General features: G+C 42.8%; 2 protein-coding genes and 1 long non-coding RNA gene across 5 annotated transcripts in view; 1 reads left to right on the forward strand and 2 right to left on the reverse strand.

Annotated features, from left to right (window-relative positions):
• The first annotated feature begins 3 nt into the window (after positions 1-3).
• On the forward strand, positions 4-4,468 carry BOLA2B (bolA family member 2B). The gene is made up of 3 exons (XM_042471757.1): positions 4-158; positions 1,967-2,064; positions 4,164-4,468. The coding sequence occupies exons 1-3, from the start codon at positions 84-86 to the stop codon at positions 4,264-4,266; spliced, it is 276 nt and encodes a 91-aa protein (XP_042327691.1). The 5' UTR covers positions 4-83; the 3' UTR covers positions 4,267-4,468.
• Positions 3,603-25,049, reverse strand: CORO1A (coronin 1A). 3 transcript variants are annotated; one of them, XM_042471656.1, is made up of 11 exons: positions 24,939-25,049; positions 20,784-20,986; positions 15,024-15,146; positions 14,206-14,335; positions 13,886-14,070; positions 11,758-11,877; positions 9,417-9,521; positions 8,981-9,126; positions 8,179-8,236; positions 6,996-7,202; positions 3,603-6,766 (listed from the first exon to the last, which is right to left on the reverse strand). In XM_042471656.1, the coding sequence occupies exons 2-11, from the start codon at positions 20,979-20,981 to the stop codon at positions 6,662-6,664; spliced, it is 1,377 nt and encodes a 458-aa protein (XP_042327590.1). In that variant the 5' UTR covers positions 20,982-20,986; positions 24,939-25,049; the 3' UTR covers positions 3,603-6,661. The 3 variants fall into 3 exon arrangements, with proteins under 3 accessions (XP_042327590.1, XP_042327591.1, XP_042327592.1); XM_042471657.1 differs by lacking the exon at positions 24,939-25,049 and adding an exon at positions 22,061-22,164; XM_042471658.1 differs by lacking the exons at positions 20,784-20,986; positions 24,939-25,049 and adding an exon at positions 20,264-20,284.
• A 25-nt stretch (positions 25,050-25,074) lies between these two features.
• LOC121932782 overlaps positions 25,075-27,167 on the reverse strand; it is a 4,267-nt gene continuing 2,174 nt past the window's right edge. The window contains exons 2-3 of the long non-coding RNA XR_006104416.1: positions 26,165-26,329; positions 25,075-25,126 (exon numbers count right to left, since the gene is read on the reverse strand). This is a non-coding gene — a long non-coding RNA (uncharacterized LOC121932782). The remainder of the gene's footprint in view (positions 25,127-26,164; positions 26,330-27,167) is intronic.

Below are 27,167 nucleotides of genomic sequence, written 5' to 3' on the forward strand. Positions count from 1 at the left end.
GAGGGGCGGAAGTGACGTCACCCATAGGCGGAAATGGGAGAGTTTGAGCGTTTTCTTTCATTCGGAGAGGGTTAGTGGCTGGGATGGAGCCGGCGGTGGTTCTCCGGGCGGAGGCTTTGCGGGAGCGGCTGCTTCAGGGGCTGGAGGCCGAGCATGTGGTGAGGCCCCTGCTGCTTCTGCCTTCCCTGACTTCCTGGCTTTTAATACTGGGTTCGCCTTTAAAAGCCAGGCTCAGGCTGCATCCACACTGGAGAAATAACCCGGTTTGGCACCGCTTTAACTCTTTCACTGGCTCAAGGCTCTGGAATCCTGGGAGCTGTAGTTTGTTGTGGCACCAGAGCTCTCTGAGAAAACTACGCATCCCAGGGTTCCATAGCATCGAGGCGCTGCCAAGCGGCATTGTTTCCGCTGTGCGGATTCAGCCTTCTCTGCGTTTTACGTTCTTCATTGTTAATACTTAAACTGAAATCTTTTACCGTTGAAGGCAAGGCATCATGGCGCCTTCTTCTCGTCGCTGTTTCTAATTGTGTTCCGCATTAAAAACGACTTATTTCTTTGCTCCCAAAATAAACATTTCCTTTACCTTCCCTTCTTTTGCGTGGCTTTAGGGTGCTCCTCCAAAGCACACTCCAGAAATAACCCAGTTTGAGAGCTCTTTGGCTGCCCTGGATCAGTGCTAGGGAATTCTGGGAAATGCAGTTTTGTGGGCCATCAGAGAGCTCTGGTGCCACAATAAACTCCATTTCCCAGGGTTCCCTAGCACTGAGCCAGAGCAGTCAAAGCGGTCTCAAACTGGATTATTTCTGCAGCGGGCTTTGGACCTTTGTATCTTTACTTAAAAGGAAGGGTTCCTGACAAGGAAAGAGTGTGGCAGAGTCTCCTTCTTTGGAGGCTTATATACATACATACATACATACATACATAAAGTTAATAGGGCTTTAACTTCCCCAATTACCTGCCTTGAAGCAATTATTCCCTTCTTCTTTATCTCATTATCTAAAAGATGAAAAAAGAGAAAGAAGGGAGGAAAAAAGAAACCTTTTCAACATTACTTTTCATCTTTTTATAGGCTGGTTTTGGAGATACAGATATCTATATCTATAATTTAATCAAAGTCCATCTCTTTGGAGGTTTGTTAAAGGAAGGCTGGATGGCCATTGCTCAGCGGTGCTTTAATGATCTTCCTCCGTGGCCCTTGAAGTCTTTTCTATTATTTCCATAGGGCAGCTTTACTTGGGACAGACAATTGTATTTACGCCTTAAATAAACTCAGCCTATTGAATTAATTCCAGGCTATCAGTCTACACTAGCTCCTGTTTTTGTATGGAGGCCCATTCTAATTAGAACTGAGCTTTGGATTTAGGCCGCTGTGCCTAGTGAGATTACCCTTATGAGAGTTTGCATAGAATTGCAACCTCACCCTTAAGCTCCAAATCTTGGCATTCATCAGGTAATGGGAGTGGAGTACTTTTGGCAGCTTCCCTGCAACAGTGCATTTATAAGTACCTTCCTGAGTAAGCTTTAAAGTGAGGGTTAGGAGAGATGTGTAATCAAAGCATTAGGATCCCAGGACATAAACACCACTAAAGAGATGAGAAATGAAACCATTATAAATTGCTTAGTGCCTTATACAGTCAGGTAAAACCAGACGGTTGATTCTCTGTGTGCCAGGATCTTTGGAAACACCTTCAGCTTTTCTTCAGTTCATTTATTTAAAGATAAATCTATTTAAAGATAACCATCTTGAATCCCATAAATACATTTTTAAAAATCCCATTGTCTTGCATAGGATTTGTTCCTTACCCCACTGGTCTTCCGTAATGCATCAGGTGCGCATGCATGCAGATTCTCATTTTGCTCACGAAGCTGTTAATTGAATAGTTTCCCAGTATTTTATCTTGAATTTGCTCAGCAATGTATACTAATAGATTTTTTCACTGCTTCTCTCTTTCCTCAACCACACAAGGAAGTGGAAGATACAACTCCTGGACGCTGTGCCACAAGTTTCAAAGTCCTGGTAGTGTCCCCACATTTTCGAGGGAAGGCGTTACTCCAACGACATCGGTAAGTGGGACAAGAAGGAGGTAATTTGTTGTGGGTCGTCTCAGTTTTTTCCTTAATGGTTTGAGCAGTCCTGACAGAATTTGAAAGAGGGCCAAAAGGATGTAAGACTCCAGACCTAGAGCTTCTTTACCTCTCTCCACTGGTGTACCTTCAGTTTTTCTTCTTTTGTTCATCTGTTGTTCTTTTTCTATGACTAGCTCATATATTTAGCTTCATTTCTATCCTACATTTTCTCCAAGGAGTTCAGGGCAATGGAGATAGTTTTCTACTCTTCCTGTGAGGTAGGTAAAGAGCTTCAGGGGAAAGCAACGGCAAACCCCTTCTGAAAAAATCTTGCCAAGAAAATCCCATTATAGGTTTGCGTTGGGGTCGCCGTAAATTGGAAATGACTTGAAGGCATGCAACAGCAAAAAAGACTGATCTTTGAGAGTGAGGTTGTCCACAGCTACTAATGATGGTAGTAGTAGATTACTTTTAATATCAAGGGCAGTGGAAGTCAGGCTTCTGAATACCAATGGCTGCGGAAGATTAGCAGAGCATGGAAGTTATTTTGCCCACAACAGGCAGAATTCCATATGTTCCATTAAAAATGTAAACCAATCCACACCACTATTATAACCTCTCTCTCCTTGAACCTATTTATTGAATGTATTTCCTGTTTTTCCACCAAGAGGCCTAGTTCAAAGTTGCATAAGATATTATGCCAAATGAATTTGCAGTTCAGAAATAGACACACAGCAGTTGGGATTTTTGAAAAATATAAGCCTGAATTCTGTATCGGCTACTTAAATATCCTTAACTAAGGTCCTGTGCAGACAGCCCAAAATAATGCTGCTTTGGGTCACTTTGGAGGTATGCTGCTTAAATGACACATGCATCTTAAGATGCCAGAAGCTGTGCCAAAGCTGTGCTCCAGTCCTTAGGACTGGACCATGGCTTTGGCATGGCTTCTGGCCTCTTAGGACACATGCATCATTTAAACAGCATACCTCCAAAGTGACCTGAAGCAGCTTTATTTTGGCCTGTCTGTACGGGCTCTAAGTAACCTCGCCTGGCCCAACTCCCCCTCCCCCCACACACACAAAGCTGGACAGAAATGCCATTCACCTTTTCTCCAGGTAGCTGATTCCCAATAAAAGATTTGGGAGGGGAAGTTATGATTGTGGCAATAATGTCAAAATCATAAGTAGTGATTATGAATACAAAACAGTTTTTACTCATCATAACTGTTTCATATTCATGATCGTTAAGTGTGCTTAACCAAGTAGCTGGTACAGGATTCTGGCCAGTGATCATATTAATCTTGACTGGTGCCATTGGGTTTTGGAAAACATTGATTCAGAAAACTTCCAAATGCCTTAAATACATTGGAGAATCGTGTATCATACAGCACTAGAACCATGGCAAGTTAATTTTACATGATATTTCAGAAGTTTTTACCAAAAAGCAGGTACTTCAAATTAAATACTTGGATAGAGGGGAACCAGCAATGCATATACGATGTGTATTAATTCTGACGTTCAAACAAATTCAGAACCTTACTTGGAAATTATTTTTATTGATATACTTGCAAATATTTTAACATGTGACAGGTCAATAGCACAGACTTCCTTTACATTGTGTAAATTTTATGAAAAGAAGAAGGCACTGAAAACTTAACATATTAAGAGCTCAGATAACTGTATTTTATATATATTTTTACAGTATGTTCCAATGAAAGACAGTCAACTACAACTTCTCTCCATTGATGGAGCAGTACTTCCATCCCACTGTTTTTCTAACGTCTGTTAGATAACCCTCAGCAGAAGTTGGGATTGCTTCTAAATGGATGAAGCAATTTATTCTTAGGAATTGATTCACCCACCTCAACCTGAACTACACAATGGCAATGCATTTCCACTCCATGTGATTGTTAACAGACATAGCCCCTTTAACATCTATTTATTTCATAGCGTTTGTCAAATATTGTTGCTGATAGTTAAAAATGATGAGGTAGGGACTTGAGAAACCGACTTAAAGAGTCTGGCAATAGTAAAAGTACCAGAAAATGAATTTTTCCTTTTTTTTCCCTCTCTTCGTTTTCACTTCACCTTCACTAGCCTGGTCAATGAACTCTTATCTGAGGAGCTGAAGCATATCCATGCCTTTGAACAGAGAACACTGACACCAGAACAGTGGGCGAAGGAACAAGAAGCTAAGTGATAGATGTAGCTCTGTCCCTTCCCTCTGGACTAAAAAGCAGCAGGCCAGAGATTGGACCAAAACATCTACTGCAAGAGGAGAGGAGAGATGGAAATGGAATGAATGTAATGCTGTGGAGGTGGGACCCATCTATGCTCTCCAGTGAGAGTCCTAAGTAGACTTGAAAGAGCATGAGGCAGAAAATTAAAAAAAATGAAACATTTCTGTGTGTATATTTGTCAATCCAACTTGTATCCCTTCTGCTCTAAAGCTTGATTCTCTTATCAGTGGGGAAAGGCCCACCTTCCCCATGTTTGTGAACTGCTCACGCAGCTTTCCATATCACTGGCTAGGGATATTAGGAGTTACCTTTGGAAGACCACTTGCTCACCTCTGTTCTATTTTAAGCCTTCACCAGCCAGTATAGCCATTGGCACTGCAGCCCAAGCCATGTGGATGGAACCAGGTTTTGAAAGGCTGACCTTTCCCACTGTGATTGAATTCTGCCTTTTTTTTGTTCAGCATGGTAGGTTCACTGTAAGAGTGCCACAAGTCAGAAATGACTTGAAGGCACACAGCAACAACAAATACTTAAGGATGTGGGATCCCTGAGAGTTGCAGCCAAACAGCATCCTGAGTGTAATGTAAGGGTAGAAAATGTGTGACTCATGGGCTGCATGCAGCCTCTAAAGTCCACAACACTCATTCTATCCTCTGAACACCCTTAATTTTTCTTTTGGGGGCTGAACTGGTCACAAATACAGAGGTTTGCCTTTTTTTTCTGTCCTCCCCCACCTGCCACCAAGAAACCTCAAATTTCAGCTCCAGACTGACTGACATGGGAACCAGAACTGATGTCACATTATTTCTATTGTGCCACACACAGAGGGGACAAAAATAGCCCCAAGAATTTACCCACCCATGCTCTAATATAGAAAGAAGGCTGAAGCTGACAAAGGGATAGCTCATGGTTATATGATTTGCTGCTACTTGATCATGTACTAGCCATGACTTTTAATGGGAACCAGGCAAATTTGTGAAAAGGAAGGCTACCCATAGCTAATACTCATGTTGCCTCCAGTATAAGAGATGGTCTTCCTCTAAATATAAGTTGCTAGGATACCTGAGAACAGCTTGGCTGAGGAGTCTGGGAGCTGATGTCCAGAAAAGTAGCTTTTCCAGGCTTTGCTACCTGAGCAGAAGGATGCTATTGCACTCCTGTCTTGCTTGTGGATACAGATACTTTCCTAAACCTCTGGGCTAATCATTGCCCTTGCATCCTTACTGAAAAATAATGCAAGTAGGCAGCTTAATGAAAAAGAAGAGTGCTGCCCTCCAGTGGCTGAAGGTTGGCAGAGATAAGATCATTTCATGTTGGAATAGCATGGTAATAGATTTGTCTTTTTCGCTTTCATTTGGTATCAAATGTGCTTGCATCATTTTAATGCATTAAAGATGGGAGGGCGAGAATTGTTTAATATATGGTTAATTCTACTGCCCACCCTTCCCAGAATTAATATGTGAGTTAATAACGAAGTTAACAAGTATCAAAAACCTATCAGACAAACATGAGCATTAATTACACAATTTAAGAAATCTTGATTGACTGTTTGGATTTGATTTATATTTTCACCAAATTGAATATTTGCATAAAACTATTGCACATGACAATAGTTCTAAAGAAACAAGTAAACTTTATTAGGCAATGCAGACAGATTGCAGCACATGTCTTAAGAAATAGCCCCCATTTCTCACACAAGAGTAGATGCCTCTTTAAGACGATTCTTGCCATCTGCAGCTTTTAGAAATACTTGCAGGTTTTTTAAAAAATGTTACTAAAACTAAAATGTACCGTGGATCAATAAAACATGAAAATTCTATGAAAAGTTAAGATGCAACCTATGCCAGAGGTTGGAAAGGTTCCTTTTTTGGATTACAGCTCCAAGAATCTGCAATGGTGGCCATGCTGGCTGGGAGATTCTAGGAAGTATACTCCAAAATGTGGCACCCCCAAGCTCTGCACCTGACCTCAAATGAAGGCCCTTTGCAGCACTTCCAAAAGAAACGGGGAAGGAGAGAAGCAAATAATGTAGAAAAGTACATGCATACAATCAGGCCTCTAGGAGATGGCTGCCTGCCTCTCCCCGACTCCCTGGGGCTTTAGAATGAGGGAGATGTGTATTTAATGTTGCCCAAGCAGAACCAAGACACCAGTGAACCTGGCTAACCAAAAAGGAGGGCCTCTCTGGAACTGGCAAGCTTAGTTTCTGACCTGAGTTTGGGGTAGGTGGAACTTAATAATGCCCTGAGGATCCACCCACAGTACAACAAAAGGCTTTTAAAAAATAAAAAGACCAGTGAACAAAGTCCAATGTAACTGATGGCAAACAGGATTGGTTGAATGGAAGACATTAAGTTATTTCTTCACAATCTTCTCTAGCTCTGAGATGCGCTGCTCCTGTTGTGAGACCGTGGCCTGCAGTCGCTTCAGGTCCTCAGAGAGCTGGTCTAAAGCTGGACTCTATAGGAGATCATAAAACCACCTTCAGTCTTGATACACAACACCTGCTTCCCACTTAAATGAGATCTGAGCACTTTTTGTTTTGTCTAGTGTTCCGCAGGCTAGATCAGTGCTTCCCTCCTACCCTGCCTCCCCCAATAGCCTATAATCTTGAACAGCCTTCCCGAAGCATGTTTCCCCAATACCCATCATCCCCAGCCTGGGTGGCCCAAGGGAGTCCACTTCTTACCCCATGTGGTGTCCCTTCATGACTTCTTTTGGGTCCTTGAAGGAGAGTCTGATTAACCTTGAACTCTCGGGTCTTCTGAGGAGTGTAGCCATCCTTGAGGGAGATGAGGATGGGACTGGCGTTCTTCCCTGACAGCCACTCCTCAGATGTCAGTGCAGGATCAGGGCCAACTGTGTCTGGATACAAGTCTTCCTGGAACAGGTCTGACTGCAGAAAGCATGTAAAAAGAGAGGTCGATCTGATGAACAAGGAGGAAGAACTCCCTTCCAGATGTTCAAAGGAGAGAGAAATAAATTATTCACCTTTCAAGACTGAAGCTAAGGGCTCTGAAGTTAAGAAAACTCCAGGGACAACTCTATATAGAGTCAATCCAAGATTGGAGCTGAAGGGCAAGTGGATGTTGATGCCTTAGGCACACAGATGATGGTGTAGAAGCAGGGATGAGAAAGTCTCTGTATGAGAAATCCCTTCTTAGACCTTTGCAGTAGCTGATTTTATGGGCTCAGTTGTTGCATCCATTCACTCTCTATGGCCTCCAAATTATTCAAAGCACATTTTTTACGGACATGAAAACAGAAGCTTTTATGACTGGTTTCTTTAACACAAAATTGGAATGCATATGGCTCCAGTGCTGTTGGAGTACAGTTCAATGATAAGAGATGCTAGGAGTTGCAGTCATCAGGGGTGGGGGGCACACATTCCACAGGCTTGTCATACTCTAACCTAGACAGTTGGATTCAGAGCATAACACAGAGGACAACTTGGACCCTTCAGATGCTGTTGAAGTATAACTCCCACATCCCTGACCAGGCTTGCTAGAACTGATAGGAGTTGCAGTCCATCTGGGGAAAGAGGGGTCACAAACAGCACCCTGATATACAAAGAACTTCGGTTAGTTAGAAGGAAAGGTTCGTACAAGCCAACTTTCTGATCCATGCATCCAAGATATCCAAAGTGGTCATGCTAGCTGGAGAGTTTAAAGTTGTAGTCTAGAAAAAGTAACTTTCCTCACAGATGCCCTCCAGCAACTGATATTCAGTAACAAATACAGTACCATCTCTGAAGAAGGAGCTCTACTAGTCTTGGCCAATAACGAGTGCTTATTCTTCCTAGACTTGGTCCTATTCTAAAATTATCTAGACCAGATACTTGACCCAGGCTACAAAATACATGAATCTTTTACCTTTCGAGGTACAGTCATTGCAATGGGTTCACATTTCCTCTCATGGAGTTTATAAAACCTGCAAAAGACACCAAACAGTTTGAACAAGGACATGTTTTTGAAAGCAAAATAACTTTGCCCTTTTGTGGACCAAAAGATTAGCGCAGCCTCTCCCAACCTGGTGCCCACCAGATGTGCTAGACTACAACCCCCATCACAACCAGCACAGTGTAATTTGTAGTCTAAAATATCTGCTAGGCACAAGATTGGGGAAAGCTGGCAAAACAGGAATCAAGTTACCATCCAGTCAAAACATCATGCTCAATATCCAACATCAAACACTCCAACCATATATGGGGCAAGAAATTCTAGAATGCAAGCTGCATTCAGGAAAAGAAGAAGCACTAGGGACCACATTGCAAACATACATCGGATAACTGAGTGCACCCAGAGAATTCCAGCATATGCTTTATGGACTATAGCAAAGTCTTTGACTGCATAGATCACGAAAAGCTGTGGATTGCTCTTAAAGAATTGAGTGTGCCTCTAACATTTGATTGCCCTTATGTGCAATCTGTGTGCAATCAGAGGACATGGTCCTGAATCTGCAGCAACTGAGCAGAGCAGTTGAGGATAGTGTGTCTCAGCAATGCCTCATTCATAGGGTTGCCATAAGCTGAGGTCAACTTCAGGGCAGCTAACAACAAATTCACTTACAATGCTAGTTGGAAGGATAAAATTGTTGAACGTATGGGAATGAAGTATATAACTTAGCTCCATGGAGGAAGAACGAGAGAAAACCATATAAACATGTATAACATACCTGGCAATTTCGCATTTGCTGACATCCAAGCCTCGCTTAGGCATCCAGCCCCCTCCTCGCTGAGATTCTTTGGAGCTGAACATAGACAGGTAGTGCACAAAGGGAGCTTCTCCTGTGAGCTCAAAATAGCGGATGCTGCTGTCGCCCTGTAGTTGAGGAGTTACATATGAGGGCTCAGTCCCTTTTTGCCCCAAACTTCCTTCCAAAGTATGGGCTGAGATGCCCTTAAAACAATTTCAGTGAAGGATGTGAGTGGTCTCCTAAGTCAGCTTCAGTTCCTCCTAACCTTTCCCTGAAATGTCAGTTTGTACACTTCACAGCCTCCCCAGTAAACTGCTGTTCCTGGTACACATTGCTTATAAGAACTTTTACCAGCAATTTTCAAGTTCTATTTTCTAGGCTAAACAACAGCATTCTTGCCTATCTCAGATCTCACCTTGCCAGTCAGATAAACTACATTGGTATCTGGATCATAGTAAGGAAGGAGGACTCCGCTGCTTGTGTCTAGTTCTTGGAGAGTCAGTGGCTCCTCAGGATTCCTCTAGGACAAGAAGAGAAAGTGAGTTAAATTCAACTGCGTGAAACAAGGGTTTAAGGAAAAGGAGCATGAGAACCAGAAAGCTAAATTTAGGTCATTTGTTTTTTGCAGGAAATGCAAGCTGAGATACAACGTCATGCAGATGGACAGTAGCCCATGCAGTTCCACTGGGCTACTGCTTCCCAGCACTGGATCATCCCCTTATGACCACTTAATAGCAGGGTGTGGCATATTTGGCCAGCATCCAGCTGCACTTCTATGCATGGAGAAAAGAGTAGCTGTCATCCTCCTGGGTCTCCATCGCATACTTTGAATATCCTGGAAGTCAACAGCTGTTCTTTTCTTTTGGTTGCAGCTGGGTGCTGTCCAGGCACCCTATGCCTCCCCCAGAGTGATGCCACTCTGCAGAATTAATACAGTTTGGCACCATTTTAACTGTCATGGCTCCATCCTATGAAATCCTGAGATTTGTAGTTTTTTTGTTACACCAGAGCCCTCACAAAACTACAAATCCCTTAATTTAATGGCATTGGACCATGGCAGTTAAAGCATTAATTACAGTGTACTGTAGTTGCAGTCCCAGCCACTAAATGCCTAAAGGAATACCAATGTCTGATTATAAATAAATATAAAATACCTGCCTAATATTGGGAAATGCCTTGTATGGGAGTGAGGAGGCATTATGCAAAGAGGTACTGGATATCTCCTTGCACAACAGATGTAAAAGGACATGCACATGTAAGCCCAGGTTATTTGCACCTAAGATTCCAGCCATAGTGTCTCCATGGTTGGATGAAGGCCCAGACTACACATCACTGCTGCAGGCTTTAGCAGAATATGTCGGCTTTCTCAACATGATACCCTCCATATCATGGATTTCAGCATCTATCAACCCTAGCCAGTTTAGCTATATGGTCACACCATCATGGGCCATGGGAAATGTAGGCTAGCATATCTGAAGAAGAGGCACCAGTTTGGGGAAGGCTGGTGTAGGCAGAAGCCAAGAGACAAGAGGCTTTGAATGAGGGAATGTATTCTTCAGCTTTTATCCAATGAAACTAGGTGGCTCTAGATAAGCCATATTTCAGCCTAGGGCCCCAGCTTCCCCTGCCAGGCTTTCCCAGAAGGGAGTGTATGGTTCTCTTCTCCAGGACTGTCAATGGAGTGACTTTAATAATGTCAACAAATGGCTGTCAGGCTTTGTGGCAAGGAGCAGAGCCTTTCCACAAAGAGTGTGTTCAAGAAGGAAGAACACACAAGCTACAAGAGGCTGCAGTAATTTCCTTCCGCCTGAACTTACAGTACTGGAAAGGGCAAGATCCCACCTTTTTCTCTCCCTCCTGCTGAGTTAATTTTGCACTTTGAACTCAGTTTTCAGCAACCGAAGTAAGATGAAGAAAAAGCGAGAAAGTAAGAGAAGGAGAGAAAAGGTGGGACATAACCACTGTAAAGATCTGAAAGACCTGAGTCACCTTAGGCAGCCCTTTGAACATTTAGGACAAGGAACAAAATTTGCATCAGTTCCTATTACATTCTATCCCACTCCCACAACAGTGTAAATATGCTTTATGCCTGAGGCCTTAATACCACTTAGTGCTGTATCTGAAGAAATGGGTTTATATGCGCAAATGCTTGTGCAAAAATAAAAGTTGGGCGGGATACAGACTGCTGCTTTGCGGCGGTCTCCCGCCGGCACCATTTGCTCCGCGCGGGAGCCGCAGCAGCCAAACCGCGCGGCTCCTGCGTGGAGCAAAAAAGAAGCTCCATTTCGGAGCTTCTTTTTGCAGCGCCTTTATGACGTCGCGAGGCACCGCTGGCGCATTCGCGACGTCATAGGCGCCGCGACACATCTGGACGCTATGCGTCCAGTATGTAAAATGGCGGCGCCCATGTGGAAGGGGCGCCGCCATCTTGTACGTATTGTATACGTACTAGGGTTAGGGGGGTGCGGAAGCACCGCCCCTTCCTAACCCTAGTACATATACAATACGTACTATATGGCGGTTTGTATCCCACCTAAGTTTGCCTTAAAGGTGCTGCTGCATTTCTTTTCTTTTCTCCCCCTTCCTTCCTCCTTTTTAAACTGGCACATCTTAAAAGCAGCTGAAAAAGTGGTACAGCAGAAGATTAATTGGGGCTGTCCCTGGCAAGTTGGCACAGCTGGAGGAGGATATGGAAATGACCTCTTTTGAACTGCAACTCCCAGACCCCCAGGCAGCATAGCCACTGCTCTTCTCACCGGATCCCACAGTGCCACCTGACGCTCACTCATGCGGCTGAAGCCTGTCGTGAACAACTTGCCATCATTGACTGTAACAACCCGGACTGGACGTGACCCCTCATGTGGGCGCGGGAGTTCCTAGAGGGAGACAAGAGGGCATCAGAAGAGACCTTAATCAGAAGAAACATAGGGTGCATCTGCACTGTAGTAAAAATGGTGTTTGGCACCACTTTAACTCCCATGGCTCCATTCTGTATAATCCTGAGATTTGTAGTTTTATGTGGCACCAGCACTCTATGTCAGAGAAAGCTAAAGAATGTGTAGAACTACAGATCCCAGGATTTCATAGGATGGAGCTACAGCACTTAAAGTGGTGTCAAACTGCAGTATTTCTACAATGTAGATGCACCTTGTAACACATGAAATCCAGCCAGGCTCCTGGTACTGCTCTAAAGTCCTGCTTTTTTAGAGGCAGACAAAATCCAGTTCTCCCCGTGCTTGGGCCCAGTTGTCACCTACCCACAACATATCTTTTATCTCGATTGTTCTCTTCCTCAAATGACAATTAAGTTGTTTGGTAATAGGGGCAAGATGAACAAGAAGGAAATACTTTTCTGTGCAACTTGCAGAAGTGTTTTTTTTAACAACATGAAACAATATAGTGGATAGATGTAGTCTGTCGTTAGCTGTTAATTACAACAAATGGGACCTGCAATAAAATGTTGCAGCATAATGTGTTGCTGTGCGCAGGATTCCAGACAATTCATTTCATTCTTCCTCCTCAGAACATTCATTCTCCACCACCATCACTCAAACGTTAGTTTCAGACTATGGTAGCCTATGGGGGAGGAAAATCCACCACCACTGAGGGTTTTCCCCCTAAAGATATTTCTACTTCTTCAAACCTTAGGGCAAGCCTACAAACCTGTTGATATTTGTCATCTGAGCATTATGAAGACTAGCACTCTTGAGAACTGAGACCAGTATTCAAATATATTTGGGAATAGCAACCTGGATGTCTGCAAATGTCTGTGTGATCTTGGGGCCCTGTAAAAGCACCTCATTACTCCCAACTGGTTTTAACACCACACCAAAGAATCCAGTAGCACCTTGAAAAACTAGCAAGTTCCTTTAGCATAAATTTTCATATGCCCAATAAAACTTTTACATTTTTAGGGTCTCACTAGATTTCTTGATGATTGTTTTTGCTGTGACAAACCCATACCCTTCCCCCATTAAAAAAAGTATTTATTTATTTTGGTGGGAACTGGGATTGCATCAACGCAACATGATGGTCTCTAGCTGCCAGAGCATTCATTTCCTGAGAATGCCTCATACACCCAGTGGGATTCTTAAGAAGTAAGATGGCAAATGGCACAAGGATGCTCACAAAAGGGGGAAAGAAGGAAAACCTGGAAAAGGAAGACTTATTGCCACTGCTGGTGACCAAGGTAGAGGGCTAGGAAAAGAGGCTGGGAAAAAGTGTGAGGACTGGCAGAAAAGTAGAGAGAAAGTGTGTGTGTGTGTGTGTGTTTCTATGTCTGAGTGTTTCCGCATGGGACAAGTAAATAGGTAGGTCCCTTATGAGCAGGCATGTCCCCCCAAGACAGTCATTTGTAATGATGCTCATAACATTCATGGTTTGGTCGTAATCCATAATGTAGCACAGCATATGCAGGCAGAACTACATGATCACAGAGTAGTCTTCGGCTTAGTAACAGAGATAAGCACCACCCTTTATGTTTGGACACAACTTGACAGCCTTGTCAATGGGGAATACCTTTATTATTTATCGTTACACACACACGGCTCTTAGTATCCACTGGGGGTTGGTTCCAAGTCCCCCCATGGATACCAAAATCTGTGAAAGTTCAAGTCCCATTAAATTACAATGGATAGTAAAATGGTGACCCTTATATAACATGGCAAAATCAAGGTTTGTATTTTGGAATATATATATATATATATATATATATATATATATATATATATATATATTCCAGCTGTGGATGCTTGAACCTGTGGATAAAAAATCCGTGGATACAAAAGGCCAACTGTGTGCGCATGTGTGCATATGTTTATGTTTATATTTGAATGTTGGTCATATTCTGTCTCTTCTAGGACTGGTTACCCTGATTTCACTTACATTGGCAATGGTGCCTCCTGCCCGTGGGTCAAAAATTCGGACGCGCTTATCACGGCAGGCCGTGCATAGCAGAGACCCATCCTGGTTCCAAGATGCACTATAAATGGCGTCTGGATGTAGCTCGTCCAATGAGAGAGGTGCTTGCCCCACACCCACATCCCAGACTTTCACCACATTGTCACAGCCTGCAAAGGAAGGGCAGAAAAGCAAAGCCATAAGTCCAAAGGCAGGACAACCTGTAAGTCTAAAAAGACCAGGGAAGACAAGTTGGCCAGACTCTCTGTCACCATCTACCTATGCCCACATCCACCACTTGTTACCTGCACTCAGCAAGAGATTCTGTGCTGTCGGGTGCCATGTGACAATCCCCACCCGCTTGGAGTGGCCTTCAAGGGTCACCAGGGGTTCATTCAAGGACCGTATGAGGCCAACTTCAGGCACTGCCCAGACCTAAAAGCAAAACAGCCAAGAAAGAATGGACAGAGGATGGAAGACGTGGGTGAATAAAATACCCTGTCTCAGCAATATCAAGCTTACCAAAGCCTCTAAATCTATCTTCGCTACCCCTTCTTCCTAAAGGGACAACTCAACTCCACATGCAACTAGGACAAATCCTTGGCACAATGATGAGATCTGAGACAACTGCTTGGGATGTTGCCAAGGACTACAGGGAGTAAGGCTTCAAGTATTGCATCCCCTCTTTCTCTGCAAAGTCACTTGTAAGAGATTCTGGAGAGCACTGCTCCCACTCTTGTGTGGCCTAGCAAAATGTTTAAGGCAGTCCAGTGATATGTGGTGTCTACAAAGCACAAGTGATAACAGTATGGGGATGCAGTTTGTACTAACTGTAGTCTTCTGAACACTTTTAAATGGTAGTCCCATGTATAGAGCATTATAATTAAATAAGCTCAGTGTTTGGGGCACTACAACTATTCCCCCATAAACACCGATGCTTGTGATGATCAAAGTGGCAATGCCAAGACAGTTGACAATGATGCACACAGGACCTGTGACAAGGAAGAAGGACTAGCTACGTCGATAGCCAGGGCAATTTGCCACAGTTCCCTTTCTGGGGAAAGGTCCCAAGCCCAGTTCCTGCTTTCCTTTTTGATTCCCCTTGATCCATCCAGCCTCTCACCATAACAGTACAGTCCTCAGATCCACTCGCAATAACATGGTCATTGTGAGGACACCATTCCACATCCAAGACAGGAGCTGTGTGCCCTGAGACCACTGGGTAGGCTTTATCCAGGCGACCAGTCTGCAAATGTAAGGATAAAAAGTGAATGAATGAGATAGTCTATCCTTCACTGCACCAAAGATAAAATACAGTGGTTCCTTGGTATCTGCTGGCGTTTGGTTCCAGGGCCCCCCGTGGATACCAAAATCCATGGATGCTGAAGTCCCATTAAATACCATGGCATAATAAAATGGTATCCCTTATATAAAATGGTAAAATCAAGGTTTGCTAATTGGAATGTATACTTTTAAAAAATATTTTCAAGCTGTTGATGCTTGAATCCGTGGACAAAGAATCTGTGGATATGGAGGGATGACTCAGTGAAGGCTTTTCTGTTACTCAGAACTCTCCTCTCATCCAAAAAGCAAAGAGAAGTATTTATTGATTTCCACCATTGATATCTCCCAACTCTCTGTAAAATCTCCTTCCTGAAATTAAATCATTTGCTTCTATTAATGGAGTTGTGGGAAGCGGCACTATGCCAGCTAGCTGTGACAACTCCTCTCCTGGAACCATGGTAAAAGTGTGAGAGGTTTTAGAAAGCACATGCAAAAGGCTGCCCTTGATTTGGGGTATATCAACACTGTAGACACCACTTTAACTGTCATGACACCATCCTACAGAATCCTGGGATTTGTAGTTTTGTGCGGCAACAGCACTCTTTGGCAGAAACAACTAAAGAACTTGTAAAATTACAAATCTCAGGGTTCCATAGGATGAAGCTACAGCAATTAAAAATGTTGTCAAACTGCATTACATCTACACTCTCAGATACACTCTCAGAGGGCCATAAATATCTAATCCCCTTCTGCACCACACTTCAAAGCATCTGTTACTATGAGAAAGAATTTGGGGTGCTACTAGCTCTCAAGCCTCTCTCAATTATGACTTGTCACCACTTCCTCCCTTGGCTCTACCATCTTCACTCTTGACATAATGCGCAGGAAGTGGTTTTCAGGATGAGTGGATAGACAGCACCAACCCACCTTTAAAGCATAAGATAACCTGGGCGAGGCAACAAGCTCCACTGCAACCCATCCTGGTTGTGCCTTCCATGTTTGTTTTAATCTGGTCAGGTGCTTCTCAACATTTATAAAGAATACACCAGAGCTTTGAAATGTTACTGGTTTAGACTATAACTCCTAGAATCCCTCAGCCACCATGGCCAGTTGTTGTAAACCAAGGAAAGTAACTTTTCCAAGCTCTATTAAAGATAGTAAAGACCCTTTACAGTTGTCCCTCCACATTTGTGGCTTTAATTTTTGTGGATTTGATTATTTGCAGTTTCGATAACTATGTTCTCTCTGGGAATCTGCCAGAAGTTGGTCATAGAGTTGTGCTGGAGAATCTACAAGTTCCTACAGAAAACACTTCTCTAGGCATTTGTAGGTCCCCTGGCATGATCCTATGATCCACATCTGGCAGATCTTGACCATAGAGTTGCACTGGAGAAGCTGGAGATTCCTAGAGCGTTGTTCTCAGGTAAAAAGTATAGTGTTTTTAATCTGCGGTTTTTCCACATTCATGGGGATCCTTCACCTGTAACCCCAGCAAATGTGGAGGGACCACTGTACACAATTATAACACTATGATTTTGATCTAATTGCCATAAAATCTTGAGATCTGCAGTTTATGCAGGGATATTTAGAATTCTCAGTCAGAGTTCTAATGTCTCACTAAACTACAAATCCCAGGATTCCATAGATTGTAGCCATGGTTGTTAAAATGGAATCACAGTCCTGTAACTGTGACGTGTCAAAGGATCCTAGCTCTGCACACAAGCACAACTTTGAGGTAAGGTTGGCCAAGATATCCTCATGTCCATCCTCTCGTCACTCCTGTCTCCACTGACCAGTCACTTGCCTCCTCCCTGTAGTTCTTGGGCCCTTTCACACTACACATTTACAGCCCTGTGGCTTCATATTAACTGCCATGGTTGCTTCCTATGGAATCTAAGTAAACTACTAGAGCTCTCTGGTTGAGAATTTTAAATGTACTTAAATATACTGCAGAGTCTTCTGTTGAAAATGTCACTTTTGTGTGTGGATTTTGCTACAAGAGCAACAGCCCTCATGACGTGACCATCAGAAATAAAAGCAAGAAGGGAGTATTTATTCAGGAGCCATTTGCACATCCCTTTGTTTCATTCACCCATGACAGTTTGTACAGAGCAATCCTGTGGACATTTGATCAGAAATAAACCTTAACCATTGAGCTCAGGATGACTTACACTATAAGTAGAAGAACCAAGGACATTTGAGCCAGCATGGCATAGTGGTTTGAGTCTTTGACTGCAACTCTGCAAACCAGGGTTTGATTCCCACCTTGGCCATGAAACCCACTGTGTGACTTTGGGCATGTCACACTCTCTCAGCCTCAGGGAAAGGCAATGGCAAATCCCCCTCTGAACAAATTTCTTAGGGTCACCGTAAGTCAGAAACGACTTGAAGCCACACATCACTCACACACACACTAAACTGCAGATCATATGATTCTATAGGATGTTACCATGGCAGTTATAGTGGAATCAGCAGTAATATCCACACACACACATTATCAATACTGTGAGTCCTGGCAGGTTCCTGGCCATTCTCTGATGCTAGCCTTCCCCTAAAACCTCCTTGTCCTTTTTGTAACCTGGAGTATCCAAAAGCCTCACTTAGGTCCAAAAGACACCACAGAAATAATCCAGTATTAATTGTCCTGGCTCAGTGCTAGAGAATCCTGGGAATTGTAGTTCATTGTGGCACCAGTGCTCTCTCTGACAGAGAAGGCTAACTGTCTCACAAAACTACAGTCCCCAGAAATCCCCCCAGAAACAGCATTCAGCCAGGGCTATTAAACTGGTTTGTTTCTGCAGGGTGTTTGGGATTTAAGACACCAGTTGGGAGGAGAAACCAGTCCAGCCTATTGCCAGACTCATTTTAAGGGCCAATGGTTACTGGGCTTCTGGATTTTTGCATCTCACCTCCTCCTCAAGTTATTTCTGCAACGTTCCTTCTATCCCTTTTCTATTTCTTTCCCGCCCACCCCATTATCGACACTCTCTTTCCCCAATTAGTTCCTTTGCAGACACAGGCTGACACCCACCACTTTTTTCTCCAGCTCCTACACAACCTTTTCCTAACAACTCACATCGCTTTAATCCCAGCCTGAAATCCAGGGTTGCCAGCTTTTCATCCAATATCTGCTCTTGAGCCTTTAACAAGCAGGTTCATCTGCAGACATGGTTACAACCAGATGCTATTTTTATCATTTCACTTTTCCCATTACTTCTTTGCGAGCTGAATCACACATTCACAACAGATCACATGTATATCTCCGTGCTGCAAAAACCTTCAGTGGCTGACATCAAGCGGTTGTTAAGGAACAAGAGCAGGCTGGGATGGCTTACAGAGGGGGTGTTTTTTCTGATACTTGTTAAAATTATTGTGGGGTGAGATAGTTACCATAATCTTGCAAATGCATGCTACCCTTTCAGCAATCCCAGTGACACAGTGACCCACCATTTGGGCCACACTAACATGTGACCATTTACATACCCTCCAACATTTCAGGAAGAAAGCCAGGACATGTGTGACCAGGCAATATCAGAATGTGTTCATGAGGACAATCATTACTAATGAAGAAGAACAGAAAAACTAGGAGAAGATGCAGCAGTTTGTTTTTGCCTGAGCTGACAAGGAAGGGCTAGATTCCATCTCCTCTTTTCCTGTCCTCCCTGTTAATGGAGTGCCAACTGCTTTTGCACTCTGAACTCAGTGTGCAGCAGCTGAAGCGAGGATGAAGAAGAGAGAAGGAGAGAGAAACCAGACATTTTAAAAGCAGCTGAAAAACTGGGATGACAGAAGAGTAATTGGGACTGCCCCTGCCAAACTGAGGCAGATGGAAGGGATGCATTTATACAAACACATTCACAGCCTCAGGGGGGAGGCAATGGCAAACCTCCTCTGAACAAATCTTGCCAAGAAAACCCTATGATAGGTTCGCCTTGGGGTTGCCATAAGACAGAAGTGGCTTGAAGGTACACAACAAACAAATAAAAAAAGATGTCTAGATGTGTTTCGCCATTACTATTGGATCGGTGTCACAGGTCTCAGTCACCACTCCAAATCTCTTCTGCCAACTTGCCCAATATAGTTTGTGCCAGTACTGAACATCAACTCCCCCACTTCCTGCTTTTCCTGTGATCAAGAACATCCACCTTATCTCCAAGTAGGTCATTTGTATCCTGCATCCAATGAAGAAGTAGCTAGAAGCACAACTTGGGCAAATGACTAGTAAGGAAATAAGGACAAAATGTCAAAACCAAGGGCTACTTGCCCAGTTGAGAAGAGGATTTGGGACTTCATTCCCAAAACAGTTGTAGAGACCAGATTTATGTGGTATCTCTTTCTGATTCCCAGCCCCCACCTCCCATGTTGTGTTTGCTCCTTAAGAGCATGAATCTGTTCCTAGTTCCCATATCACGCTGCAATCATGAGACATATCCTAGGGGCAAGCACAAGATCTTCATGGAGGAAATTGGGGGAACAGGCCCAGCCTTAATTCAAACCTCTACATTTAGTCGCCAAAGAAAGAAATACAGCTTTACTCCATGTCATAACCTACATAACCCAAATATTTTTCAAATCCTTGGGAACTGTTCTGTGGATTGAAGTGTAGACCTGTCAAGGTCTCAAACAAACAAAAGAACTTAAAACAACTCAGCCCAAGTGGGTGAAAAACTGAGTCTATGGATGAATCACACAAAAAAAGGGGGAAGTAAGGCCAGGCATCTATGATGGGAACAGAGCTCAGAACATTCAATGAGAGAACTGTATAAGAACTGAGATCTTGGGGATGTTACCTTCAGGGCTGCAATACCCAGAATCCCCCAGTCCTGACTAGGAGATTCAGAGCTCTGCAGTCCAACAAGTTATTTCCTCAAGTTCTGGAAAGGATATGAAACCTGGAGAAATATGGAATTCACAGATTAACTGTTTCTGGTTTTGTTCAAGGATATAGCTGTGTAGTCTGTAGAATTAGTAAATAGAGAGATCTTGTAGCACCTTGTAGCACTTAAGTCTATGAAAGCTCATTCTGCCAACTTTTTTCTTCAGTTAGTCTCAAAGGTGCTACAAGATCTCTCTACATACTGTTTCTGCATTGGTGAGAGCACAGATAAGGAGGTTGAAAACCAAGACTCATGGATCCATTGTAATCTCAATTGTGGGATCAAATAAGTTAAGATGATCATGGAACTGGAACTGAAGCACAAAGCAAGGGAAGAACTTCAATGATTACCAACCACTCTTCTCATTTCCTTCCCTCTCTCCTTGCACCAAACTCACTAACCCACTTCCTCTTTCTCAAGGCCCCATTTCCGCAGCAGGTTCAAACTTCAAGCCATTTAAGGCAAAAAGAACCTGCCAAAAAAGAACCTGTTGTTTTGGCAGTTTCACAAGTGTTTGGTCCCTCCTCCCTATCATCATCCTTCCTTCCTCATAAACAAATGGTATTGGGGGGAAGACTAGGGGTTAGATTTATACATTTGAGTATAATTTGGAGAGGGATAGGCAAACAGGCATTGAATTGTTCCAAGAAATGATGGCTAAGGTAAACAGGTGGTGGTTGAAGAAGCCTTAGGGGTCATTTTTAAAAGGGATCATCGAGTACCTTTGTCAATGGCAAGACCAAGAAGGCTCCCCCACCACTGGCTTCCACGACTATGGCCAGGAATTTGGGGTTGACCGAGCAGAAATTCCCATCCCAGGTCATCTGAGAAACACGGATGTCGTCATAACACTGGTCAGCCTTGACTGGCTGTCCGTAGACATGGCGGAACTTGCTGGACCTCACGACTTTACGGCTCATGGTTCCTGCAAAATAATTCACACAGAGGGGTTCACACAGTTGCTTTAGTCCCAGTTCACCACCTCAACCACAGTTCTATTTCTGCACCTCAACAGAACATGGGAGCCCAGTTGAGAACTCTGGCTTTAGCTTTTGCTGGTTACAGTCATGCCACCATCTTTGTTTGACACAGCCTGAGCTCTTGTCCTGCTAGACATTCTCATGAGCTATACCACATTCATAGCTCCATAGCCATCCAAGCCAAGAAATTATCCTACTACCACTGGAGGAGAAGAATTAGGGGTAGTGGATAGTTTCATAAGAGCTTAGCAGGCAACCCATCCCAAAGATGCCTTCAAGTCTGTAATGGACTGCATGTTGCCCAGTCCTGTGTTAGCTGACTCTGATGCAGGTTCCATTAGGTTCAAATAGGATTTTCATCCTTGCAAGTATGCTTCAACCTACAGGCTGTCAAAACAGTTAAGACGGCTCAAGCAAGAGAGTCAAGCTGCACATCATAGTGGGAGAGCAAAATGTAGCCACTAAACCCTCATGCCCTGTTTCCTCCCAGCAGCTTTGGGTGGTGCAGATGGAGTTCTCTTTCATCCTTGTAAATCATGTGGGGTAAATAAAGCTCGGAGTAAGTTACCCAAAGCCACCCTGTTCACTTCATAGTTTGGGAACTAGTTCTATCACTCCCAGATCAAACACTCTTCCATATACTGTTCTATATTGGAAAGAAAACTAAAAGAAACACATTATAAGAGCTGAACACTTGCACCTGGGAAGAAATGCACCCTTAATTCTCATTTCAGCACAATCACAAAACCTCCAAAAATGGAATGAACTGGGGTGGAGGACTTTAGTTTCCCAGGCTTTAAAATGGGTATAATAACTTGCATGATCCACAAGCTGCTGTGATTCTGCAGAACATGAGCATGCAAAGCTTTGCACATCAAAAGGTACCCAAGGGATGACAAAATTACCAACATAAGAGAGCCTATCACCACCCTCACTGCCTTGCCAGCAAGATGTGCTGGCACTGCCTTCCCTTCAGCCCAAAGCCCCTTTTCATTTAGTCCCCAACCCTGAGCTCTCACCTGCAGCCTCTGTAGCGGATGTATGCACACAATGAATTGGAGATGCAGCAGCAGCTCAGAGCTTTTTAACAGAGCCATCGCCCTGGCACTGTCAGAGCTGGGAGGGTTGGTCTCTTAAAGGGCCAGTATGCAGGGAGCTCATAATTTGCCATCTCTCTCTCTCTCCCTCTCTCTTTCTTTCTCTCTCACTCTCTGCATCCATCTTCAGGTCTTTCCCTCCATCACTTCTCTCCTTTCTTCATCATATACATTTCCTACTCTTACCATAATGGAGACCTGCTGTCCCATATATTCCCCCCAAAAAGGGCACACAAGACCTCTCAAGATTTTGAGAGTAAAAGGAACCATGTTTTCCAAGATGGCAAGCTTCTGACCATCTCAGATCTCTTCATTTCTGCCTGAAGAAGAGACTCAGCAACCCAGGTGTTTTCTTCTCCAACCAGCAAGCATGGGTAAGATAAGAGCCTCAAAAGATTTTGGGTAAACCCTACTTTATTTTTCTATTAATCTAACTGCAGGCATTGCTTCATATGGTTTCTTTTTCTTCCCATATCCATCCTATCCCAAAGTTGTTGTTTGTTGTTGTAGTGTACCTTCAAGTTGTTTCCATCTTATGGCAACCAAGGTGAACCTGTCACAGGGTTTTCTTGTTTGATTTCTTCAGAGAGCATTTGCCATTGCCATCCTCTGAGGCTGAGAGAGTGTGGCTTGCCAAAAGTCATTCAGTGGGTTTACATGGCCAAGCCAGAATTCGAACCTTAGTCTCCTGTGTCACAGCCCAACTCAAACAGGAGTCCATTAAAAGTGTAAAAAGGGCTACTGGGTACAGAACTGAACTCCCAAAGCAAGATTGATAGGGTGAGGTGGGGAACCAACATCCAACCACCCAAATTTCTAATCCTTGTAGATGTGTGAAGATATTGTGAGTTTGTTTTCCGACTCCAGTGAATAGATTTATCACAATGACTTTGCCTCCAAAGTGTTACCTGTGACCCAGCCACACAACACAGTTATAGTACTGTATTACAACTTTGACTGCCATGGCTGCATCCTATGGAATCCTGGGTTTTGTAGTCTGGGGAGACACTATAGCTCTCTGGCTGAGAATTCTAAATAGTCCTCCCTAAACTACAGATCCCAAGATTTCATAGGATGAAGCCATGGCAGTTAAAGTGGAATCACTACCCACATAATTGTGTAATGTGAAAGGGCTCCTGCTATTATTTTCACTAAAGAATACATGTGTCCCTTTGAAGGATATAGTTGCTGAGAAGCACTTGGAAGACTGATGCACTCCAGTCCACTACGCTTGCTTTTGCTTTTGTGTGTGTGTGTCTTCAAGTTGCTCATCAATTTATGGCTTTTGGTTATTGTTCATTTCTCACTCATGGTGCCCGTAAAGGCAAACCTATCATGGAATTTCCTTGGAAAGGTGCTTCAGAGGGGATTTGCCATTGCTATCCTGAGGCTGAAGAGAGTGTGACTTACCCAATTTCACCCAGTGGGTTTACATGGCCCAGCCAGGATTCAAACTCTGCTCTCCAGTCCTAATCCAACACTCAAATCACTACATCATGATGACTGCCTTCAAGTTGCCTGTCAACTTATGGTAACTGCATGAAATTAATAGGTTTTCTTAGGCAAGGCATGCTCAGAGATAGTTTTGCCAGTCCCTTCCTCTGAAATATAGCCTGCTTACATGGAAGTAAACGCTAATGAACACAGCTGGATTTGATTTCACATAAACAGTCATAAGTTGGTTATTAGTGTGAAAAGCAGCCAGATTTACAATTACAAAGTGGAGAAGATGCTGCCAGCTGGAGTTAGCTAGAATTAGGGATGCAGCTTTTGGGAATAGGCAATTTTACTTTCTGCCCTATAGAAATGTCTGAATCGTGCCCTTCCCAGTAGGCTCAGGCAAAAGCAAGCTGCTGCAGTCTCACATAGCTTGTGTGTCTTTCATTAATAATATTTGCTGTCTTGACTACACTCTGATATTGCTTGGCCATATATATCCTAGTTTTAATTTGTAAAATGTTTGAAGGTATGCTACTGTCATGGCAGTTAAAGTGGGATCATAGTGTTATAATTGTGTAGTGTGAAGGATGTGGGAGGTCACCTCCCTGCCTAGGTTCAACTACAGAACAGGTGAGGCATGTACCAGCCTGTCACCCCTTTGCAAATGCAATTCTAGTTCCCATGGTAACTTGGCATGGCTTCATCTGTGCAATGTTGGAGGGCTGAATATGCCCTGCACTGGAAATTTTATTCATTAGTCTAATAAAGTAACATTGTTCCTACTCATTTTATTTACTTTTGAAATGTAATTTTGTTGTGGTCTAATTCCAACTCTCCGTAACTATTATTTCCATGCTCTGGCTAATATTTATCTTTTAAGTCCTATAATAGTGAGGGATCCGAATACCTGGAGCATCCCCTTCATATTAACCTTCCCAAGCATTAAAGTCTTCCATACCCTTAATGTCTCAGTTTGACACGGATAGGGCCAAAACACACTGCAGAAATTATCCAGTTTGAGACCGCTTTAAATACCCTGGCTCAGTGCTAGGAACTCCTGGCAATTGTAGTTTATTGTGGCAAAAGAGCCCTCTGACAGAGAAGGCTAAATGTCTCACAAAACTACAGTTCCCAGAATTCCCTAGTGTTGAGCCAGGGCAGTTAAAGCGGTCTCAAACAGGATTATTTCCACATCGTGTTGTGGTCCATGGTCTAACCCTCTTGTCATCCCACTTTCTCCGCAGCTTTCAAAACGTCAATAGTTTATCTCTTTTCTTCCTAATTTCTCTCTCCTTAGCTTACTTCAGTTGCTGCACACTAAATTCAAGGTACAAAAGCAATTTGCACTCAATTAACTCACCAGAGGAGAGAAGACAGGAGGAGGCAGACTCTTTCTCTTCCCAGTAGGCTCAGGCAAAAACAAACTGCTGCAGCCTCTCCTGGCTTGCATCTTCTTCCTCATTAATAATTTTTGCCATCTTGACCACACACTGATGTTCCTTGGCCACATGTGTCCTAGTTTTCATCTGTGAAATGTTGGAGGCACACCTCAAAATAGAAAAAGAAAGAAACTCCAACATACATATGTTTACATTAGCAGATATGATGCAAATGGACATTATGACCCATTACTTGAAAAATAAATCAGTAAAAAAAGGTGAGGAAGAATGGGCATTAGTAAGAAATTATTGGAAATGTGTATGGCTGGACATCCAGTCAATTAATTAATATGATATAGTTTTTTGTGGGTTTTTCAGGCTATGTGGCCATGTCCTGGAAGAGCTTACGCCTGACATTTCACCAGCATCTGTGGCTGGCATCTTCAGAGAAATTATATAATTTGTCTATCAAGAAGAGAGAACAGGGAGAATTGTAGAAACAGAGCAACGAACAAAGAGCCGATAATAACTATAAAAAACTACAACTTATATTATGGGATTCAAAATTAATAAATAACAACTAAATTCAACAAGGCTAGATGAGAAGTACAAAGATATGTCATTAATGCATTTTGATGCATTAAATTGTGTTTTTTGTGATATTTTGTGTATATATGCAGGTGTTTTTGTGCATATATGTAGATGTTTTGTATGTTTTGTATGATAGAGTGATGTAGGGAATGGATGTGAAAATACATGTTATTTTAAGCAATTATATATATATATATATATATATATATATATATATATATATATACAGTATTAATGTTGGAGGGTGTGGGAATGGAGACAATGAATTGAGGAATAAAGTGCTTCAGAGCATACATTCAGCATACATTCAGCAGCCCAATGGTTGTCAGTACTAGATCTGAACATGCTACTTTTTTGTAACAAGGTCATCATGAAGGTACATTTATAAAGTAACAAAATGCATACAGTGTTACTGTGCACTGTGTAATTAATACTGTTACTTTAGAAATTTGTAGAAGCGTTTCAAATAGAATTTGTTAAGTTCTGTTCCATTCTTTTATGAATCCTAAGAGGTTCCTTCCATAAAAAGTAAAAAGTAATGTAACCAGTAACTAAATAAAGTTAATAATGAAGAAGACTGCAAAAGCTCAGAGTCTGTGCAGCAGTTTGCTTTTACCTGAGCTTCCAGGGAATAGGAAGACTCTGCCTCCTCCTTGCCTTTCCCCTTAGATGAATTAAGTGTGAACTGTTTTTCCACTTTGAACTCAGTTTAACTGAAATAAGTGGAGAACAAGGGGAGAAGTGGTAGGTGAAGAGAGAAACTTTCACATTGTAATAGCATCTGAAAAAAAGAAACAACAGAGGATTAATTAGGACTATTCCTGTCAAATTAGAAGAACTGGAGGGTATACCTTCATAGGCCACACTATTTTGCACCTGGATTGTGCCTGCACTGAACAGTTCTAGCAATCTGATTCCATTTTAACTGTCTTGACACCATCCAGTGGAAACCTGGGATTTGTAGTCTGGTGGAAGACTTAAGAATTCTGTAGAGAGCTCTAGGCCAGTGCTGCTCAAAGTAGTGGTCCATGGACCAGTGCTAATCTGCAAATCAACAGCAGCTGGTCCATGATGATTTTCCAAGAAAGAAACTGGACTTCTAGTGACAAAGCTGGATTTGTGAATACTGTTCAGGGGTGAATCTACTATTTCAAGGCGTATAGAACCCCCTCCAGGATAGGTCAGTCTCAGAAACTGAAATGATCCACCCTCCATGCATCTGTTTCATCAGTATTTGGTTTCAGTTTATTGACTTTCATCCAACACATTACTGAGTTCAGACACTGGTTAATTACTTCCACAGACTCAATCTGAACCATATGCAAAGGAAACATGTGGTGGTGGCTGTGGTGGCCATTTAACAAATGCAGACAAAAATCCATCAGTGAAACCCTTACGGGACAAGCAAAATGCACACTATATCCTCTCCTTTACTAAGGACTGAAACAACATGCAGGCATCTGACTAACATCTCCAATTGTTTTTTTTCCTCCTGTTTGCTTTGTAACATTTTGCCTGATGAAGAAGCCCATTGAACTTGCAACAAGTATATTGTGCATTTCTGTTGATCAATAAAGGTATAACTGATGGATTTTCACATGCAAAGGATTCTTGTAGCA

The sequence above is a fragment of the Sceloporus undulatus genome, chromosome 6, assembly GCF_019175285.1.
Source record: "Sceloporus undulatus isolate JIND9_A2432 ecotype Alabama chromosome 6, SceUnd_v1.1, whole genome shotgun sequence".
NCBI lineage: Eukaryota > Metazoa > Chordata > Lepidosauria > Squamata > Phrynosomatidae > Sceloporus > Sceloporus undulatus.

Excerpts from the sequence above, each read along its gene's own strand:
- CORO1A (XM_042471656.1), bottom strand. The coding sequence starts at position 20,981 with ATGAGCCGTAAAGTCGTGAGGTCCAGCAAGTTCCGCCATGTCTACGGA. Across the intron at positions 11,878-13,885 it reads CAGGAGGCACCATTGCCAAT|GAACTCCCGCGCCCACATGA; the intron begins GTAAGTGAAATC and ends GTCTCCCTCTAG. Across the intron at positions 9,522-11,757 it reads AGGTGGCACTGTGGGATCCG|AGGAATCCTGAGGAGCCACT; the intron begins GTGAGAAGAGCA and ends TTCTTGTCCTAG.
- BOLA2B (XM_042471757.1), top strand. The coding sequence starts at position 84 with ATGGAGCCGGCGGTGGTTCTCCGGGCGGAGGCTTTGCGGGAGCGGCTG. Across the intron at positions 159-1,966 it reads GGCTGGAGGCCGAGCATGTG|GAAGTGGAAGATACAACTCC; the intron begins GTGAGGCCCCTG and ends CAACCACACAAG. Across the intron at positions 2,065-4,163 it reads GCGTTACTCCAACGACATCG|CCTGGTCAATGAACTCTTAT; the intron begins GTAAGTGGGACA and ends CACCTTCACTAG.